This window comes from Thermomyces dupontii (genome assembly GCF_041956625.1).
Source record: "Thermomyces dupontii strain NRRL 2155 unplaced genomic scaffold VTN31scaffold_1, whole genome shotgun sequence".
Lineage (NCBI taxonomy): Eukaryota > Fungi > Ascomycota > Eurotiomycetes > Eurotiales > Trichocomaceae > Thermomyces > Thermomyces dupontii.
In genome coordinates, this window is record NW_027192307.1 from 3681389 (window position 1) to 3700725 (window position 19337).

General features: G+C 51.7%; 6 protein-coding genes across 6 annotated transcripts; 1 reads left to right on the forward strand and 5 right to left on the reverse strand.

Moving 5' to 3' along the window:
• Positions 1-1376: 1376 nt before the first annotated feature.
• Positions 1377-2356, forward strand: VTN31DRAFT_1384 (uncharacterized protein; the record flags this gene model as incomplete). Its single annotated transcript, XM_069401435.1, has 5 exons — positions 1377-1411; positions 1620-1698; positions 1756-1761; positions 1829-2020; positions 2072-2356. 5 exons carry the CDS (start codon positions 1377-1379, stop codon positions 2354-2356), a joined length of 597 nt encoding a protein of 198 aa, XP_069264240.1.
• A 590-nt stretch (positions 2357-2946) lies between these two features.
• Positions 2947-3546, reverse strand: VTN31DRAFT_1385 (mitochondrial 54S ribosomal protein mL40; the record flags this gene model as incomplete). Its single annotated transcript, XM_069401436.1, has 2 exons — positions 2947-3290; positions 3345-3546. The coding sequence occupies 2 exons, from the start codon at positions 3544-3546 to the stop codon at positions 2947-2949; spliced, it is 546 nt and encodes a 181-aa protein (XP_069264241.1).
• A 535-nt stretch (positions 3547-4081) lies between these two features.
• VTN31DRAFT_1386 (uncharacterized protein) lies at positions 4082-4906 on the reverse strand (the record flags this gene model as incomplete). Its single annotated transcript, XM_069401437.1, has 1 exon — positions 4082-4906. The coding sequence occupies one exon, from the start codon at positions 4904-4906 to the stop codon at positions 4082-4084; it is 825 nt and encodes a 274-aa protein (XP_069264242.1).
• Positions 4907-9388: 4482 nt separating this feature from the next.
• Positions 9389-10352, reverse strand: VTN31DRAFT_1387 (uncharacterized protein; the record flags this gene model as incomplete). Its single annotated transcript, XM_069401438.1, has 2 exons — positions 9389-9655; positions 10074-10352. The coding sequence occupies 2 exons, from the start codon at positions 10350-10352 to the stop codon at positions 9389-9391; spliced, it is 546 nt and encodes a 181-aa protein (XP_069264243.1).
• Positions 10353-11005: 653 nt separating this feature from the next.
• VTN31DRAFT_1388 (uncharacterized protein) lies at positions 11006-13351 on the reverse strand (the record flags this gene model as incomplete). The annotated part of the gene is made up of 2 exons (XM_069401439.1): positions 11006-11862; positions 11911-13351. The coding sequence occupies 2 exons, from the start codon at positions 13349-13351 to the stop codon at positions 11006-11008; spliced, it is 2298 nt and encodes a 765-aa protein (XP_069264244.1).
• A 4435-nt stretch (positions 13352-17786) lies between these two features.
• Positions 17787-18830, reverse strand: VTN31DRAFT_1389 (uncharacterized protein; the record flags this gene model as incomplete). The annotated part of the gene is made up of 1 exon (XM_069401440.1): positions 17787-18830. The coding sequence occupies one exon, from the start codon at positions 18828-18830 to the stop codon at positions 17787-17789; it is 1044 nt and encodes a 347-aa protein (XP_069264245.1).
• Positions 18831-19337: the final 507 nt, after the last annotated feature.

A 19337-nucleotide genomic window follows, 5' to 3' on the forward strand; every position in this document is an offset into this window, starting at 1 on the left:
ACGATTTGGGTGGTGGATCTTATTACGCACTTCCTTTTTGGGTCTGGTGCCTTGCCGCCTTAAGCCCGATCGCGCCTGGTGTCGAGCGGGCTGGTTCCGCAAGGCGCCACAAGCGAACTGCCTGAACCTGTGTGCCTGAGTTTTCAGGCCACAAACATACCTTGCGATGACCAACAGGGTATCAACTGGTCTAAATGTCGCTTTTATCATTTCATGGAATCCGTGACCAAAGTTCGCTGTTGATGCTCGTTTAGCTACACGACTACCAATAGTCTGTGAGTGGGTTGCTCTGAAACTCCCAAGGTAGGTAAGGTAGGTACTAGTACTACCCGTACTCATAGATAGGTACTGTGACTAGTACTCCGTAAGGTACTCTGAAATACTCATGGCACAAGGCCTAGTAAAGAGTAGCCTACTTCTCAAGTCTCAATCTCGTCAGAGGCAGCTCCGCCAGATGCAGGCCTAGAGCAACCAAGACTGATGTTTCCTGGACATGGTGGTGTTCAAAGCCAAACTCCCAAGGTAACCTAATAATGGGCAGTTGTACGGAGTACTCCCGTACCTGAACTCCTGAAGGGAGATAAGTATCGGAATGGAACATCATAAGTCCGATTGGTGACTAAGGCATCAAGCCACTCTGAGTCGAGGCCTCCAGGCGCTTACCGATGGTGAAACCCGATGAACTAACTGATCTGCATGTTGCGAAGACTCGGAGCAAAGATGAGTTTTCGGCCCCGCTGAACGAGGAGCTGGAATAAAAATACTGGATAAAGCCGTTGGAGTTTGGACTCTGCAGAAAAGTGAAAATAGCACCGCAAAATTCCATGAATTTGTGTAAATTTCCCGGAAGCTTGTGCTGTTTCCGAGAAATAAAATACGGCCCAAGACAATCCGAGACACCGCGCTCAGCCACATCCCAGTCAGAGAGACAGCAACTGGAAGGAACCAAAACAAACGCCCCCGAGTGCTCCTTCCGCCTGTGCAAGGCCTCCTAGCTCCTGCCAACTCTCTGGAATCTCTCCCATCGCGCCTTCTCAATTGGGCTTCTCTGCGGCAGCTGGTCGGGCCAGCATCCGGTTTCCCAACCAGGAAAGTGCATGTGGCTGAGATAATCACCAGACATCGCATCGTTCGATCGACGCCCTGAGCGAACAGGAGGGAAGACGACCGAAGAGAAATCCTGTACATCTCCCGGTCCCTGAAATCTCGAATAGAACCCCCCGTCCCTTTTTTCGACGGATCCGGGCAGTCAAACCGGGTCTTTGGGCTCGGTGACTCTGCAGGGTTGAGCTGTCCGACGCGTTCCTTGCGGCTCTGGGAGTCTGGGTAACCCAAGTCGGTCCGAGCCTGCATCTTCTCCCCCTTTGCTGCCGGCCATGGCGCAACAAACAACGGATAATGTGATGAGGAGGTATGGCTCTGTCGTTGATCTATCTGTGCATAGTTCTGTGTAAAATGGATGGAGGCGGTGTTGGGTGATACCCATGGCCGTGGTAGAATCAAGTACTAGATTCTCACCACAGTCATGCGGTTCGACGGATGATATGGCGGAGTGATTCTGGTGACAGGAAAGCCAAAACTAATATCAAATACAGTGGCTAACTGGATGCTCACTGCAGGAAGTTGGTGATTATCGGGGATGGAGCGTGCGGCAAGACAAGTTTGCTGAGTGTCTTCACATTGGGTTACTTTCCAACAGTAAGTGTCACTGTCACCGGTTCTTCTCTTTGGGGCTCTGCTAACGTGGCTCAACAGCATTACGTGAGTTTCCCCGTGAATGCTGTGCTCGCCTGTATTGCCGAATGCATCGATCTAACGCCCCTTGTAGGTCCCCACTGTCTTCGAAAACTATGTCACCGATTGCAAAGTAGATGGCCGCTCCGTGCAGCTTGCGCTATGGGATACAGCAGGCCAGGAAGACTATGAACGATTACGGCCGTTGGCTTATTCAAAGGCACATGTCCTCCTCATTGGCTTTGCTGTCGACACCCCCGACTCGTTGGAGAACGTCCGACACAAGGTCAGTAGTCGTGATACAGATGAGCGTTTGGACATTGCTAACGGCTCATAGTGGATTGAGGAGGCCAACGAGCGCTGTCCGGGTGTGCCCATCATCCTGGTTGGTCTCAAGAAAGATCTCCGAGATGATCCCGTGGCCATCGAAGAGATGCGGAAGAAGTCTCTTCGGTTCTTGACGCCCAAGGACGGCTATGAAACAGCGGCGCAAATCGGCGCTCGCAAGTATCTGGAGTGCTCGTCCTTGACAGGCGAGGGTGTGGACGATGTCTTTGAGGCGGCCACACGGGCAGCGCTCCTGAACCTTGAAAAGCAGCGCGGTTGTTGTGTGATTCTATGAGGCGCACAAGCAGCGTGCTTTCTCTTCTGCACTGTTGCGCTCCGCAACGGGTCCCCCGAGGAGCGGCAACCCACAGGAAGTTCACTCGACACTTCCGTGCTGGCCACCTGGGCTGCGCCTACCATGGCATCGTCCATTCGGTCAACGCCAGAGCGAGCTGCATCCCAGGCGTTTTGTGGTGTTTGGCCTTGGTGGTCGGGAAAAGGATGCATGTCAGGCACCAGTATTGATGGGCCTTGGGATGGATTGGGACAGGGCACGGTGGTTATTCCTGTTATGCTTTATCATTCGATCCGTGTTTTCTTCGACTCTTTTCGTTACGGTTGATACTTCTGCTTGCAGATATGCATTGCTTCCTAAGTCTCTCTTTGCAGCGTCATCCGATGGGCATGTTGGTCTTGATGAGTTCATTGTCATGCATCTCGTTCAGCTGTCAAATAGTAGGCAGGCACTCTGACTGGTCTCAATGAACACGCGAGGATTCCATGATAACCTTTCATGTAGTGTACAGCATATATACATGGACAGAAGCGCAATGGATTGACTAAAACAAGAGGAAAAAAAAAAGGCCGACGAGATCTCAGCTCGGTCTATTTCCCTGGCCTCTTCCAAGCATGATTCCACCCGTCCTTGGGCGGGTACTCGGTCTGCATCCGCGCATACTCAATGGGGAACAAATCCGTGAAAACGCCTCTCTTATTCATGCTGATCCGGAAGAGCTTCGCGCCGCGCTCGCCGCATCCCGTGCGCAGCTCCTCGCATGCCGCCGCCATGGCCTGGTACTGACGCTGCAGCTCGAGTTCCTTCTCTCGACGCAGCTTCGCCTGATAGAGATTCCAGGCACGGTGGATGGTCCAATGGCGCAGGTAGCGCGTTCGAGAGAACTTGAGGGGTCGGGGGGTGCGAGGGTGGTAGAGGAAGTATCGAATCAAGGCTTGCAATTGTCAATAAGAAGTACTTCTTTCTGTGAACGGAACAGTGGGCTTACTAATTCGTTTATCGATTTGCTGCATAGCATTCTTTCGTTTTTGGAGTGCCGAGGTTGTTGAGAAGGAGGCGTGTGGTGTTGATGTTGGAGCCGATGTCGTCGTCGTCGTCGGCAGACCGCGCAGAGAGGCGGTTATTGATGGTGCGGTCGAGAAGATCGTTGCGGCGGGTCGGAATAAAGAACTGCGAAAACCATGGGCCATTGAGGCCAGCAGCGGCGAGAGTGTGTTCCGCATTGTCTGTACAGCAACCCCCCTTCAACCGTGCAGATCGACGGTAGGTTCTATGATCGATCGTTCTGCCAGCTGCTTTGGCCAGGTTCGACGTCGGTGCTGAGGAAAATGCCATTCAGCGCTAGTCCCGATGAGGGAAAGATCCTCACGTGATGATAAGCATAACTCAAAATCACGTGAGGATAGGTTGATCTTGCCAGTTATTCGACGCCCTCACCGACCGTCCGTACGTCGATCAATCTCAATTTCTCGACGGGGTGGTCTAGAAGTCTAGAACGGACTCACATGCGTGGTGGACGCCCACATGTCCTTGCTTTTATGTTTTACGTGTCCTCGGCATTGCGCATTCTTGGACCTTTGGTCTATTCGAAAATCAAAAGAGCCAGTTGGATTCTATCACATGTCTATATTGCGGGTCCCCGAACTCCCGTTATCGGACAAACTGTCATGAAAAAAAAAAAAAAGCCGCCAACAAAGTAATGATAAGCAAGAATGCGTAATTATACTAACCAAGCATCCCGCTGAATCTATCAATTGCCATCTGCAGCCGGCTCACCATGACATGCAAATACGAAGTATCGTTCGCGCTCGGCTGGCTGAAATCCTCCACCATCGTGCCACACCCCGCGCCATGACTCGACAACACAGAGACGTTCTGTGTGACAATGACCTGTCGGAGGTCATTGACCACATCTTGTGCCTGTGAGATGGCATGCCGAAGGCGGTGATCGTTCATGGTCATGGAATCTGTGTTGGTTGCAGGGGAGGGTGAGAAAATGCGCACATTCTGCATCTTTACAGTGTGCAAGAGTACCGACTCGATGCGCCGCAACGCCAGCTGCACGGCTGCAACCGTGAGCAGGACCATGGCGGCGTCTTGGTCGCAGGAGCTGCACAAGAGGGTCTTGCGGCAGGATAAAAGCACATCGCAAGCGGCTGAGAGGCCGTTGCTGTGATGATCAGACCATGCGGGGTCCTGACCGTCCGGTGTTGTCCGGGACAATGTGTGCAGGGAGACCAGCTTGGTTGTCTGCCATTCGAAGCAACTACAGCGTGTGGTGTGTTGCTGATGAATGGTACTGCCGGGGGAGACAGTGAAAAGCGATGTGTCCTGTGACCACATGGGATCACTGGTGCGGAGGGCAGTGAGATCAACGAGGGATCCCGCCGTCATTTCCGGCTCCGCCGTCGTTGCTGGATGGGATGTGATGTTGTCTTGCTGAAAACCAAGGCCGCTGGCAGTGTAATCCCCCGTGTCTGGAGGTGTAGGCAGAGCAAACGAGCTCGTCCAGCCGTACGGAATCGAGTCGGTCTGCAGCATGATCAACATTGGATCCTACCCAGCCGAAACAGTGATTCTGCTGACCTGATAACCCAAAGGGTCGCTCTTTGACCAATCGAGCTGCGGTGAGACCGTCGTTGACGGCGACACCGGGGAACTCGAGCCCTGGGACGGAGTCGGCGACGTGATGCCGCCGTTGGTGATGCCCATCAGCAGGCCGGCCTCTCGCAGCCGGGCCAGCGTCTTACGGTTCCGGCTGCCTTTTGGCTTGCCAATTCGAGCGGCATAGCTGTAGTGGCAGTTCAGACGATGGTTCTTACAGTGCAGACATGGAGTGCCGCCGGAGCAGCGGACCTTGGCTTCATGACATGCGTCGCAAGCAGAGCGAAGCTTTGGTGTTTGCTGCGACGACGGCGCTGTCGTCGACGTGGATGGAGACGAGGTGGCGGGTTTGGGTTTCGCGGTGACTTTTGGCATTGCTCCGGTTTGAGAGCTTCTGTTTCCTTGCTTTCCACGTGGGAAAGATTCGTTTTCCTTCTCGGATTGTATGCTCGTCAATTGCCTCTGGCCATTCCGTCGGTTATTTTATATATACTTGCAATCCACCGCACCTAGGATCCTACAGAGCAAATGGACTCGGCCCATGAATCTGCCACCCTCAGCTCGAATCTGGTTTACAACGCCACGCAGGACAATGCCCCGTGTAACTACTTGAGCCTCAGTTTTCTCACACATGCATCTCAGATCTTTCCGTGCATTTCCATGGCACGCCTGATTCCCAAAGAGTCCAATGGCAGATTGGATGAGGTATCATTTTGCGAGTAGTGGATCTCAGTGACCAGGGAGGGCACTCCGTAACCCTTGAGACCGCGGCTCCAGTCGTCGAAATTTCATGCATGGATTGAGGAACATTGACGAAACACAGAAGCCACATAAAACAAGTTCTCTTTTTCCTATTTCGAGAACGCGTGTCACATGGGCGCTGGTAGATGTGCAGGTTCGCTCTTCGGTTTCTTCCGATCTTCCATCCTGATATACCGAGTGTATTTTTTTTTTTTTGGAACATCATAAGTCCGATTGGTGACTAAGGCATCAAGCCACTCTGAGTCGAGGCCTCCAGGCGCTTACCGATGGTGAAACCCGATGAACTAACTGATCTGCATGTTGCGAAGACTCGGAGCAAAGATGAGTTTTCGGCCCCGCTGAACGAGGAGCTGGAATAAAAATACTGGATAAAGCCGTTGGAGTTTGGACTCTGCAGAAAACAAAGAGTCAAAGGAAAGCTGTCAAAGCGCGTTCTCTATGAGTCTCAGGACGGAGATAACCCTTGTCGGAAGATGGAGGAGAGGGGCCTGACTTTGATTGTGAAGATGCTGAAGAGTCGGAGTGTGAACCTGTTCCTGGTGAAGATACTGGAGACAAGCGGCGTGACACTGGCCGTGTTGAGGAAACTGGAAAGGACCTTGAGGAGGTGATCAAGAAGATTGTAGAGAGGATGAGTTTTTTTTTTTTTTTTGTTTTTCTAGTGCAGAGTGCAGACACACCTGAACCCATGGGAGGCTTTGGTGCCAACGATACGTCATGCTCTATCACAATGACTTTTATGTCTGATTTGCTGCGGCTGATCGACCGGCCCGCCTGTGTAAGCACCTGTATGTTTGCTGGAATGCAGGACTGTGCAGCTGCAGCTCCTGGATGGGCTGTTTTACTCGCTTGCTTGCTTGCTTGCTTGGCTACTAGAAATCAGATGTGCCTGATACATTTGTAGGCATTACTTGCGCCCGAACCATAACCTGCTGATGATGATCTACATTTGATCCACGTGCATTTGGCCTAAACAGTATACTACTGTAAATTTGGTACGGGTGTGGGGATGGATATGTCTGATCAGATCTGCCTTGCTTCTCTTTCTCTCTCTCTCTCCTATCTCTCTGTCCAGGATGATTGCTAAGAGGCGAGCCGATCTTGACAGCAGGTCGCACAGCTGAATTTGCCCTTGCACGACACGCTTAGAGTGTTCCACAAGTACGGAGGAGAGCAATCGGTCAGCACTAGGGACTAGTAAGCGAGAAGAATCAGCCATTCGTTCGGCTAACACTACTACACGCCCATGTGCTTTGCTGCCAAACCATAAGTAACGTCAAGGCCTCCTCTGGAATTCGGAGACTCGTATCAGTATCAGGTACTTGGATTTAGAAGTGAAATAAATAGCATTCAACCAGGTCGAGGCTCTCCAAATATACTCCTCCCCAGAATACGAGCGATTTGCCGGTTTCTCTACGCTTATGTCAATCTCATTGGATGAGTATTATCTGATTCTTTATGAGGATCACGCCCATAGGTATCCGGTTAGGTTGGTCAATCATTTGGACTGGTCCAGCCAAGATTCGGATCCATCTAAGATTCGGATTCGATGCTATGTTGCAGCCCATACATTAAACATGATACTTGCCGTCTCGGTGCAACATTTTTTTTTTCTCACGTACACACACTCTCTTTCTCGGTGTATGAGGGGCGTCAGTGCCGGAGAGGCCGAGGCAGACATTCAAAACTGTACTAAAGCCTTAATAGTCGTCGATCTTTGACCCTCAAAGTTTGAACTGAAGCTTGTACATAGACGGGTTGCACGTGTATATATAGTATCTACTTCTCCGATGACTGAAGAGGATCGAGGCTATGACGGACGATCGGTATCATTCAAGGCACTGCCGAATTGTGGGCTTGGTTTTCTATCATGCATATATCATTCCCCCAGCCACTTAGCTGTAGAGTGTAGGCAACCACAACGCCATGCTTGCAAGTCATGGATAGCAACAATATAAAAGATATCTCCGCCTCTATATGTACTCGAACGCATGGACGAAAAATAATCATGTACAGGAGAACGAAAAGCATGCATCATTAACCCCATTTCATGCACTGAGGAGCATGGCGTCGTATTCTCGTCCATTCGTCGCAGCAGCCCTGAGAATCTGAACCATGTTTATAGGACTGACGCTGGATTGGCCGTGCTCTGTCCACCCGCGGGAATATCGAAGGATAGAACGAGGGCAGTGACGATGCTGGGAGCCCCGTGGATAGTAGTGACGAGGGGGCTGTCTGCAGAGGGGCCGTCGTGGAGGGTAATATAGTATAGTATACTCCTCCCGATGATGAAAATGGAGGAGCCTGGGAGGGAAGAACAGCATAGCTAGTACTAGTGCTAGCTGTCTCTGGCCTCGCGGAGGAGGAAGAGTTCGTGTCCTCCGTCGTCGTCGTCGTAGATGTTCTCGAAGACGAGGAGGAGACGCACGGGGACGTTGTCGTTACAGTCACAGTCACGACATCCTGCGCTTCGATTGGAACAATAGACATCATGGCTGTTGTCGTCGTCGTTGCTCCTAAAGACGGCATTTGTACTGTTTTTGTTATCGTTATTGTCGTTGTTGACGCTGAGTTTGAGTCGCTTCCGTCCACGGCGATGACGGAGTATGATGCTTTGCTGCTGCTTCGACTGTTGCGGTGTGACTCTTGCTCTTGCTCGGCGATTGGAAGGGCGTTGATTTCGGGAAAAAATGAGGCAATTGTTGCTGCGAGGAGTAAGAGAGAGGGTGTGAGCAGCATTGCTGTGATTTTGCGTGTGTTTCTGGAGTAAAGATGGGAGAATTACGAGCGGATAGTAGGAAGGACTGGATGGAAGGCGTAGTCACTATTGTTGAAGAAACTAGAACAAAAATCTCAAGAGACAGAAAATACTACTGTACAAGTGCTCAAACCATCATTCCATTGTCGCCATCACATGCTTCACTGGATATCTATCAACCTCGTCGTGGTGTTCTGGAAGCTGTGAACAATCTCCCACTACGGAGTAATTAGGTATAACCAATACGGAGGTCAAGTCACGTGCCAGTATTCTTGGCAACTCTGCCCGTATCACTCTGTATTCTAGATTACTAGCGTATATTATATTACAGAGCATTATATATATACATGGACAGAAGCGCAACCAGAACTCGCAATGGCCATGTACTCCCTATCATCAGGATTATACGCTAGTTATTATTCAACAGTGCACTAACACTCATCCTCTCTACAATCTTCTTGATCACCTCCTCAAGGTCCTTTCCAGTTTCCTCAACACGGCCAGTGTCACGCCGCTTGTCTCCAGTATCTTCACCAGGAACAGGTTCACACTCCGACTCTTCAGCATCTTCACAATCAAAGTCAGGCCCCTCTCCTCCATCTTCCGACAAGGGTTATCTCCGTCCTGAGACTCATAGAGAACGCGCTTTGACAGCTTTCCTTTGACTCTTTGGCCTGCGCAAGGTCGCTCGTCTTTGCCTGAACGGCCTTCCTTATATTCGTTTCCCCCTCCCAGCTTAATGACTTCCTTGATGTGACGAACTATCCGTTCAATCCACCCTTGGATTCGATCCTGAGGCAGCTCTTCCCATGCTTTGAGCCAAGCTTCTCTCGCGTCTTTCCGATTTGTTGGGCCACCTCGCGCGGTAGTTTTCGTCTTCAGTCAAAACCATGCCGGCTCGATCATGTTCAAATCCGGTGAGTTACGCGGCCATAGAAGGCGCTGGACCTCGTAGTAATCATAAACTTCTCTCTGCGAAAAATGGCGTGTGCTGGAGCGTTGTCCTCTTGCACGATCGTGTTCGGTCGGTCGCGCATCGAATTCACGTCCATGTCATACCGAGAAATAAGCGAGATCACCGGCATTTCGAAAAGCAGGATATCCAGGCTCGTCAAAACTGCAAAGGAGCATGGCTTCGATCCGAAATCGACGGACAGACGTGCAATCGTTCGTGACTATGTCACGGATAAACCGAGATCAGGACGTCCCAAGACCGTTAATGCCGAAGTCGAGCAAAAGATCCTCGGCTCCATAAGAAAGGACCGCGCCGGACGTGAAAAATCATGCGAGTATCTCGCATATGAAGCCGGTATTTCTCGTTCTTCCGCTCAACGAGTACTGAAACGTAACGGATTTGTTTCGGTCAAGCCAACTAGGAAACCGGGCCTCTCTAAGGACGCAAAGCGGGCTCGGCTTGAGTTCTGCAAGAGACATCAACATTGGACACTCCAGGACTGGAAAAATGTGATCTGGTCTGATGAGACGTCCGTGGTATTGGGACATCGCCGAGGTTCGCAGAGGCTCTACCCCGAGAGACACAAAGGTGAAGTCAACATCGGCGTCAGGATGGGTCGACGCGCCCACCATGCATACCTTGGACAAGCTGGAGATGCCGCCGCCAAGGCCGTCCAGTTGACGACCGTAGGACGGGTCGGGACTGCCAATCACTGCGCGGAATATTGCATCCCACCGGTGACGCTCGGCGGGGAGGTCCTCCTTCTTAAAGAAGACAGCTCGTGAAGTGCCGCCGCGATAGTATGCAGCTGGCAGGCTGTGCTGTTTCTGGTTCGCGGCTCTGATGAGACTCTGGGTCCTGCCGTGGTCAACCCTGGAAACGCCTTTGAACGACCGCTGAAGCACTTGTTTGAACATGGTTGTTGTCCATTGGGCGCCAACAGATAAGATGGGGCTCTAAGATACAACGCCGGCCGTCGAGCCATCTTTATCCTGCTGAATGTGAGTGTCCATCAAGGACAGAGAAATTCGAAGACGAAGGGCGGCTGGAACCAAGGACAAAGGATGAGAAACAGGCAATTTTGGACATGATGTGTCGTCACTTTCATTTTCATCCTTTCATTCCCGATCAGAATGGCACATTCAAATCTTCTGATCTTATCCATCGTGAATGTGCCACTGAGATGTATAGGTGGTGCAGGGCTCGCGGCTATTTTCGGCTGTGGGCTTATCTTTTTGTGAATTGGTATCACCCAGAGCAGTGGGAACTGTGGGCGAGGTCCGCCGATCCGGCACGTGATTTGACCCACACCGGGTGTTGCGCGACATTTGGGACACACCTCCGTACAAACGCGGATCAACTCCACATGGGGTGGCTGGGAAAAGCTTGGTAATTGCTTACTAACAAATCTGAGACGAGTGATTGGCTCGAGTTTCCCAGCCACAGATTAAGTACGAGTACTAAGATCAACGGTTTACCATATCGGGTAAGATCGGCAGTGACATTCAGGAACAGCGTTGAGCCAATCATCGTTCGTTATTAGGCCTATGTAGTATCCGTAGGGACAGTATCATATCGACACATCCTCCAGCCGAATCAATCCACTCCCCATCCCCGCGACCGCCCAGCCCGCACAGTGCCGGTTCGGGTTCCAGGCCAATGCCGTCACATGCGTCTCCTCGTCATAGACCGTCATCGTCAACACCCCGTTGACCATCCGCGGGTCCCCAGCCATGTTCCGTTGTAGACTGACCGGCTCTGCCTGGAAGCCGTCGATGAACCGACTCACGTCCGGCCCTGCTGCATCCTTGTCCCTGGCGCGCGCCCACTCGTGCTGAAAAATCCGCAGCTGCATGTGCACCTCTTTTCCGTTGAGCATCCGCCGTAAGGGGTTGACGGCAACGATCGCGCCGTTGGTGCAGCCAACCAGGCAGGATGGGTGCCAGGGACTGAACGCGGCCATGGCCGACACCGTGCTCGGCAGCCGGCCGGTCGTGGTCGTCACGTGGAACCGTCGCAGGGGCATCGCCCGCAAGAAGTCATTTTCATCGCTGGAGAAGAAGGCCTGTAGGAGAGGGGACCATGCGAGGTGTGAGGTGCCCACCCGCACTCGTCCTGCGTCCACCATGTCCTTCTGGGGGTCCAGCAAGGACGTGAGGCGGGTTTGTCCGTCCATGGATGTGGTGGCTAGGAGATGAGGATATTGGGGGTATGCGGTGGATAGATTTGTGATGTATGTGAGATGGATCTGCAGGCGCATATACGGCACTGCTTCTTTCGTGTCATCTCGAAAAGAGGTCACGAGGTTGTAGAGGTGCACGGATCCATCCGCACATGCCACGGCAATGTCTGATGGTGACAGCCAGGCCATGCAGGACGACACAGTCGCCGATGGTGACGCTGTAAATGCCGCGGAAAGCACTCTGCCTGGGTGTCGTTTAGCCAGCCAGTTCTTCCCAAATGTCAGATACTTACGGTACTCGATGCCTTGACCTCCTCGATCAAGTCTCACATCCACAACTCGCGTCCTGCCATCTCCGCACACACAAGCCAACAAGCCTAGATTGACAATCCCATCGTCATCTTCGCGTTTCTTTCGAGGCATCGGACACCATGCTATCCGTCTGATATGGCCCCAGTCTGTGCACAATACTAGGCGCAGTCTGGGTTTCTTCGACATGTCCAAGCCTTTAGTTTGCTTATTTGCATCCTGAGCGTCAAAACACCAAATCTGCACAGCCGCCGGGTACGGCGGAGATGGCGTAAATGCCGGTGCACCATAACGTTGCTCGGCGCCAAAGACGCTTTCCTTTTGCTGCGCACTGATCGGAACAACAACAGCAAGATACTGTGTGAGGCCATCCTGGTTCGGCGCCCACGCTAGCCCCTGGACTTTGCCGCCCATGTTGACGATCCATCCTTGTCGTGCCCGACTCTGGCTGGTCTTTTGGTCGACGCCCTGGCTTTCTTGATCATTTGTTTGTTTCTTGCTTGGTCTCCCTAGCCTTTTCGTCGCTTTTATCGATTGCGCGGTCGTTTCCGGCACGCCATCGATTTTGGGCCATGCCTGCCCAAAATCGAGAACATCATGTTGCCGTAGTTCAAAGGCCCTTTGCTGTCCATCTACAAACGGCCCAATGCGCACTTTGTGTCTCTCCTTCGAAGGCACTGGTAGGTAAGTTCGGACCGCTTCCTCTTCCCCAATTCCCTCAACCCGCTGCCGCTTTCGGAACTGGCCCCCGAGATCATCCTGGTAGTACCAATCCCAAGCACTTGTCGCCTCCCGCTCGAGGTCCGTCGCATCCACACCATAGGTGCGGCCGGCTCCGTAGTCATCAGACCCGTACTGCTGCGGATTGGGCTCTTGTTCGAGCGACGCTTTACTCGGTACCGCTGAATCGTTGGCCCCAGACCAGCGATCGCGGACGTAGATCATATTCAGGATGTCGCGCTCATCCGTACCGAACGTAACCTGCAGGTTGACTGGCTTGCTCGCGTGCTCATTCGGCATCCAGTTGCCGCGGCTGTGAGGCCCATGATGAACAGACTGGCTGAGTTCTTGGAATTTGAGAGCTCTTTTGCCCCGGCGAGATGCTTGCTCATACTCCAGTTCTTCGTCTTCTTCTCCTTCATCCAGTATTATTTCCTCGTCGTCGTCATTGGCCTCCCCGGTCGGCTCTGCTGCGGGGATAAAATCTGCATCGTCTGCTGATGGGCTTTTGCGTCTTCTCCTTCCTCCCCTCCTTGGCGCCCTTGAGGAAGGGCCAGATGATTCTTCGGAAGAGCCAATCTCGAGAGGCTCGCCTTTCGACTCTGTAGCATCCGTGATTTTGATCCCCGCTACCTCGACTGGAGGATCATCCGTATGCCGCGTGTTGGCGCGTGCTGAACGACGCGATTGGCGCACGGCGGGCATGCCAATGTGGAGGCGCTTCTATGGTCGCAGCATTGGCTGGTGGTCCAGGAAATGGTCGCGTGCTGTAAGTTATTCGGCTAGGTATCGATACTTTTGATTTGGAGCGATGAATGCGATGGCAGTGGATGGATGACGTCTTGGGGTTTGTTCACGTTTCTGCCGCGCGAACCACGCGATGTGTTTACCGTCAAAACTATGCTCCTTACTCATTATTGGACCTTTAGCTACAGTTCCAGGTTTCACCTCGAACTTTCGACTGTCCATGATCAGGTCTAATCTCAAAGAGCGGTGGCTGATGGTCTCTGGATTACTGACGTGTAAACTTTTGCTTGGAAGCTTTAGTATTTTTACAGTCTCAAATCATCATACGCGCTTCAATCACTTCGCAAATACCCCATCGCCCTCCTCCACCATTCCCAAATCCCAAGCTCCTGCACCACAGCGCCGAACTCTTTGATTGACTCGACTTCTCTTAGCCCCGGGGTCACTGTCGTGCGCGTCGCTGCTCCGTCCGCCCCCGGCCCGGGTTTTGCAAGCAGCTGATAATCCTTGTACCGCAGCCTTTGCACGGTACTGACCCACGCGCTGACGTCGTCTACGCTGTGCCCTTCGACGTACATCACCCCCGGCGTGCCGCCGGTTCGGAGGAGGACGGAACAGTTGAGCGTGTCGGCGGCTTTCTTGAGGGTGGAGATCTTCTTGCGGGACGTGATGTGGTGGGTGCGAATGAGCGCATTGAAAACCATCGCTCAGTCAGTTCCGACCTAACCTAGTTGACTTGCGGACTCGTGGGGATGTCATATTGTTGGGAACGGAGGATGCGTGCGATGCTGATCGCAACGCTGCGGGTGTAATCGTCGGAACTAATTTTATGAAAGTCACGTGACAAGTTTATTAGTCATCTACATGATTACATAATAACTATTGTTTGTTTCCTCCGTTCGCTCATCGCGTTCTGCATATCGCGTCCGCTTTTCCCGCGGTACTTTTGCTTCACCACACCACGCTCATCAGCAAGACTACTTTCATTCAGTTGTGGCATTAATCGTAACAGCGATTGACGATGGCTTCTGAAGGGAAGATTGAATTTCCTTGCTCCATCTGCAAAAGAAGTCGGCCTGCCGAAGACTTCGAAATCAACAAACACGGCAAAAGGAAAAAAACTTGCCAGCGCCATAGTCGAAAACGACAGCTGCATATCAATGAATGGAGAGATTTCATTCAGCGTCTTCGCCGTTGGAAAAAGGCTGTGAGTTGCCTGTGAAATTCAATATTTTCAGCGGGCAGCATCTCATTCTCGCTCTATTTCTCTAACAGGGCCAGAGCGAAGTTCTGAATGCTTCTTACACGTTCAATATGGATGCTCTTCCTGTTATGTTCGGCGATCTAGTGCAATCGAATGAACCCGGTTCCGCTGGCAATCCCGACTCGGAAACATCTCCATTGGCGGCATTGAGCGCGGCATTGCGTGATCTCACAGAGATAATTTGGAAAGAAGGAGGCTTCCGCTTCAAGCACAAAGGATCAAACTTACAGAGCCTCACATATACATACCGTTGCTCTCAAGATCTCGCCATGTTCAAGGTTATCATTCAAACGTTGACCTCGAAAGGCGACGTGATGGCAGACGCATGATGCGGTTTGATTGCAAGAGTAAACTCGTTATGCGCGCATGCTTTCAGAGCCGGACACTGTCAATTATTATCCATCACGAGTGGCATCCTCCTTATGAAGATGTGCAAGTGCCACCGATGGTTCGGGAATCGATCAACGAGCTTGTCGCGACTAAAACGCCTTCGGAAATTTATCGTGAAATTCGGGGGATGCGCGAGGCGGAAACCGTCACTCGGTACCAAGTTCTCTGGCAAAGAGCAAATGCTGAAATATGGCAGCGAGATGCAGACCCTGTGGCCTCGGCAGAGAAGCTCCTATCTGAATACGGCCAATATCAAGGTCGATATGGTATCATCCAGGAGGGCAACGTTAGGGCATTGTGTCTCTATGCTCCGGAGAACATTATGCAGCTTTCCAGGTCGACCACGCAGCTTGTGATGGACTCAACCTATGGGACGAATAACACCGGCATAGACCTTTTTGCTGCTTGCCGAGATTGACGGCACCGGAGTTCCTTTAGCATATTGCCTAACGGAGGTTGTGAGTCCTAGAGGGGCCAATGCGCGAGGTAAAAAGAAAAAGGCTCGTGCAGATCCTGGCGCAACTTCAGTCGTGCTCTATCGGTTCTTAAAGCGGCTCAAAGATGGTTTTGGATTCAATTCAGCTTGTTTCGCCATTGACAAGGACACCGCAGAGATTGCGGCTGTGACCTCTGTTTGGAAAAATGCCAAAATTCAGCTGTGTTATTGGCATATCAAGCGCGCGGTCAGTTTGAAGTTAAACTCAAAAGAAACAGATAGCCAAGACAATTACTGGCCCGCAGAAGCGCAAAAAGTCATTCCTGAGCTGGAGATCTGCTGGGGCTCTAAGATACAACGCCGGCCGTCCGTCGAGCCATCTTTATCCTGCTGAATGTGAGTGTCCATCAAGGACAGAGAAATTAAGACGAAGGGCGGCTGGAACCAAGGACAAAGGATGAGAAACAGGCAATTTTGGACATGATGTGTCATCACTTTCATTTTCATCCTTTCATTCCCGATCAGAATGGCACATTCAAATCTTCTGATCTTATCCATCGTGAATGTGCCACTGAGATGTATAGGTGGTGCAGGCCTCGCGGCTATTTTCGGCTGTGGGCTTATCTTTTTGAGAATTGGTATCACCCAGAGCAGCGGGAACTGTGGGCGAGGTCCGCCGATCCGAAGCAGATTCCGACAGTCAAAACAACAATGATTGCAGAGTCCCACTGGTGGACGTTAAAACATGATCATCTCCACCGCTTCAATCGACCTCGCGTCGATTTATCGTGTTCATCCTCATAACGCGCGTTCTGCCCGATGCGGAGCACCGTTTATCGGCAATCCTGAGTGGGCAGACCCGAGTCCATAAGGCTCGATGGAGGGAAGCGTTCAAAAGGCAATGGAAGAGAGATGCGGCAAAGTCAGTTGACCCACAAAAAATGATAATCTATCATACGAACCCCGTTAATTGGGTTTGCGGGTGCCGAGCATTTCTTCAGAATCGCTTTTTGACTTGTAAGCATATTGTCCACTGTTACGAGTTCCCTGACCCGCAGTTCTTCCAGACTGTGAAGCGCAGAACAACACGTCCGTTTTGGAAAGGCAGGGGCTCATTCTACGACCGGAATATGCGCCGGCTGCGGCAATTCAAGCCCAGGAACCACAAGAAGACCAACTTCAAGAGTCGGACCTCGAGTCTGGAAGCGAGCTGGACTCGGGGAATGAGGCAGAAAGCGAGTTGTACCTTCATAATGACGATCAAGACGACGAGGGGTTGTGGGAGACCCGCGTGGAGGAAGGCAGGAAAATGTTAGCTGACATGCTAGAGCTCTACGAGGACCAAGTCGCGAAAAGAAATGTGAAATGGGTGGACCTGTTCCTCGCAGCCCATCAGCAGGATCGTCTTCTGGTGGAGGAAGCCAATTCCCTTCGTCGCAAACGAACCATGCCACGGAATTCGGAATATAGGCATCGACTCACTAGGTACCTGAGGTAATCTGGCAAGACGCGAAGCTTGGCGTGATAGGATCGTGTTGTTTTTTGTTGTTCACGGATAGGCATCATCGTTTTGATTGACAGCCTGATCATAATGCAGTGTATTCACATTCACACCAATTGTGTCTGACAGTCGTTCTTTTTTCCGTACTGACGCTAGTCCCTATCCGGTGAATGAAATTAAAAGATCATGTGATATGTCACGTGATTCATAAATTTAGTTCCGACGATTACACGCCTATAACGCAACGGAAGACCTCACGGGCAGAGTCTATCGGACATGTAGTCACGTGAGTTGTACAGAATGGTTAGGGTTAGGGTTAGGGTCGTTGTCACCGTTTTTAGAGGAACTCTTTGTTTGTGATATGTCACGTGATTCATAAATTTAGTTCCGACGATTACACGCCTATAACGCAACGGAAGACCTCACGGGCAGAGTCTATCGGACATGTAGTCACGTGAGTTGTACAGAATGGTTAGGGTTAGGGTTAGGGTCGTTGACCGCTCCTTGCTTTCGGTCCCTCCAACATGCTCTTGATTTGATAAGACTCAGTGGATGTATCATTAGTCCTGACAGGAAATAATCGTTTTGACAGGTAGACCTATATAGGATCTTCCTTACCGCCCTTCGTAACGTCTCTTCTGGTGATCGCAATCCCCGACCGAACCATGACTTACCTACAGGTATTGTCCTACCGCATCACATGCGGCATAAGCAGAAAAATCGAGTCAGGATTTTGAATTCTTTTGCTAGCAAACACCTATCAAGGCCAGCATTTAAGATACCCTGCATTGTATCGCAGAACCTAGTACTTCAACATCGCCTTTCCAAAGTTCTCGCCGGTGAACAAAGCCAAGAAACCCTCGGCTGCTTTGTCAATTCCCTGCATCTCCCAAATCTTCTCCCTGATGGTGCCTTCTTTCAGCCACTTCTGGACCCGCTCCTGGTGCTCCTTGCTGTATGCCTGATACTCAGGGTCTGCGACAATGAACCCGCGAAGGGTCAATCTCCTGTTCAAGACTTCCCAAAGGTTGCGGATTGGATAGTGCTGGTCCATGGGCTTATTGTACTGGGAAATCATGCCACAGACGGCAATCCGGCCATGATGTTTCATGGCACCGATTGCAGCTTCCAATTGCTCACCACCAACATTCTCATAATAGATGTCGATGCCTTCTGGCGCGAGGCGCTTGAGAGCGTCCGCGGGTTTCTCCTTCTTGTAGTTGAAGCCGCCGTTAAATCCCAGCTCTTTGACAATGTAGTCCAATTTCGCATCGGAACCGACGCTGCCTATGACCTTCAACCCTTCGTGTTTGGCCAACAGGCCGACCGCTTGCCCGACAGCACCACTGGCCGCCGACACAAAGATTGTCTCTCCCTTCTTGGGCTTGCAGATTTCGTACAGCGATGAATACGCCGTCAGGCCCGGCATCCCCAGGATGCCCAGAAAATGCCGAATATCGATTCCCAACGGGTTCTCGAGACGTGTGACGCCCCATTCCGATATCTCGGATTTCTGCACGGCAACGACCTGCTGGAAAGGCAAGAGGCCCTGCACGAGGTCTCCTTCCTTGAAATTGGGATTCTTCGACTTGAGCACCTTGGCGATGTGGTTGCTGCTCACCGGCGCATTGAGCTCAAAAGGCGGCTCGATTGATTCGACCTCCGGAGGCAACATCCGAAGGCGCAGGTAGGGGTCGTAGCTGCCATAGAGGTTCTGCAGCAGAAGGCCGCCGTCGGGCGCAGGAGCGCTGGCATCATAGCCCGCTTCCTCGATGACAAGGTCTTTGCCCGGGACGGGTAGGCCATCAGGTACGCGTCTGTACATCAAGACTTTGTTTCCAGGCATGATTGTGGATTTTGTTGCGAGGAGAAGTGCTTCGGACTGAGGAGGAGTATTGGTGAGCGTTTGGCATGCCACGGTGCGAGGCACTTTGTCACCATTACTCGTCCTGGCTTGTTGAAGGCCCTGCCATCATTGCCGCATGCGGCCGATTAGGGTTACCAAACAATTCCGGTCCGCATTGCAGATGACAAAGCAATACACCATCTTGAACGAAAGTCTTCAGACGGTGTGGCGGCACCATGCAGATGCAGCTTGTCCTTGGAGTACTAGGTACCTACTAGTTAGTACTCAGATTTTCGGCCGATCTGGAGTTCATCATAAGCCTGTCAGAGTGCTTGAAGAGCTTGCAGAGTTCGTCACCATTCTGATTCTAGGTAAGGTAGTACTGTTCGCGACTGAGCTTGAATCACGAACTACATTTAAAGTCTCAGTGCCGGATAGCGGGTTGCCAGAAACGGCATCGTTCGACCGTTTTTGGCATCGCGCTATCCCGCCTTTCCGCCACGGCCG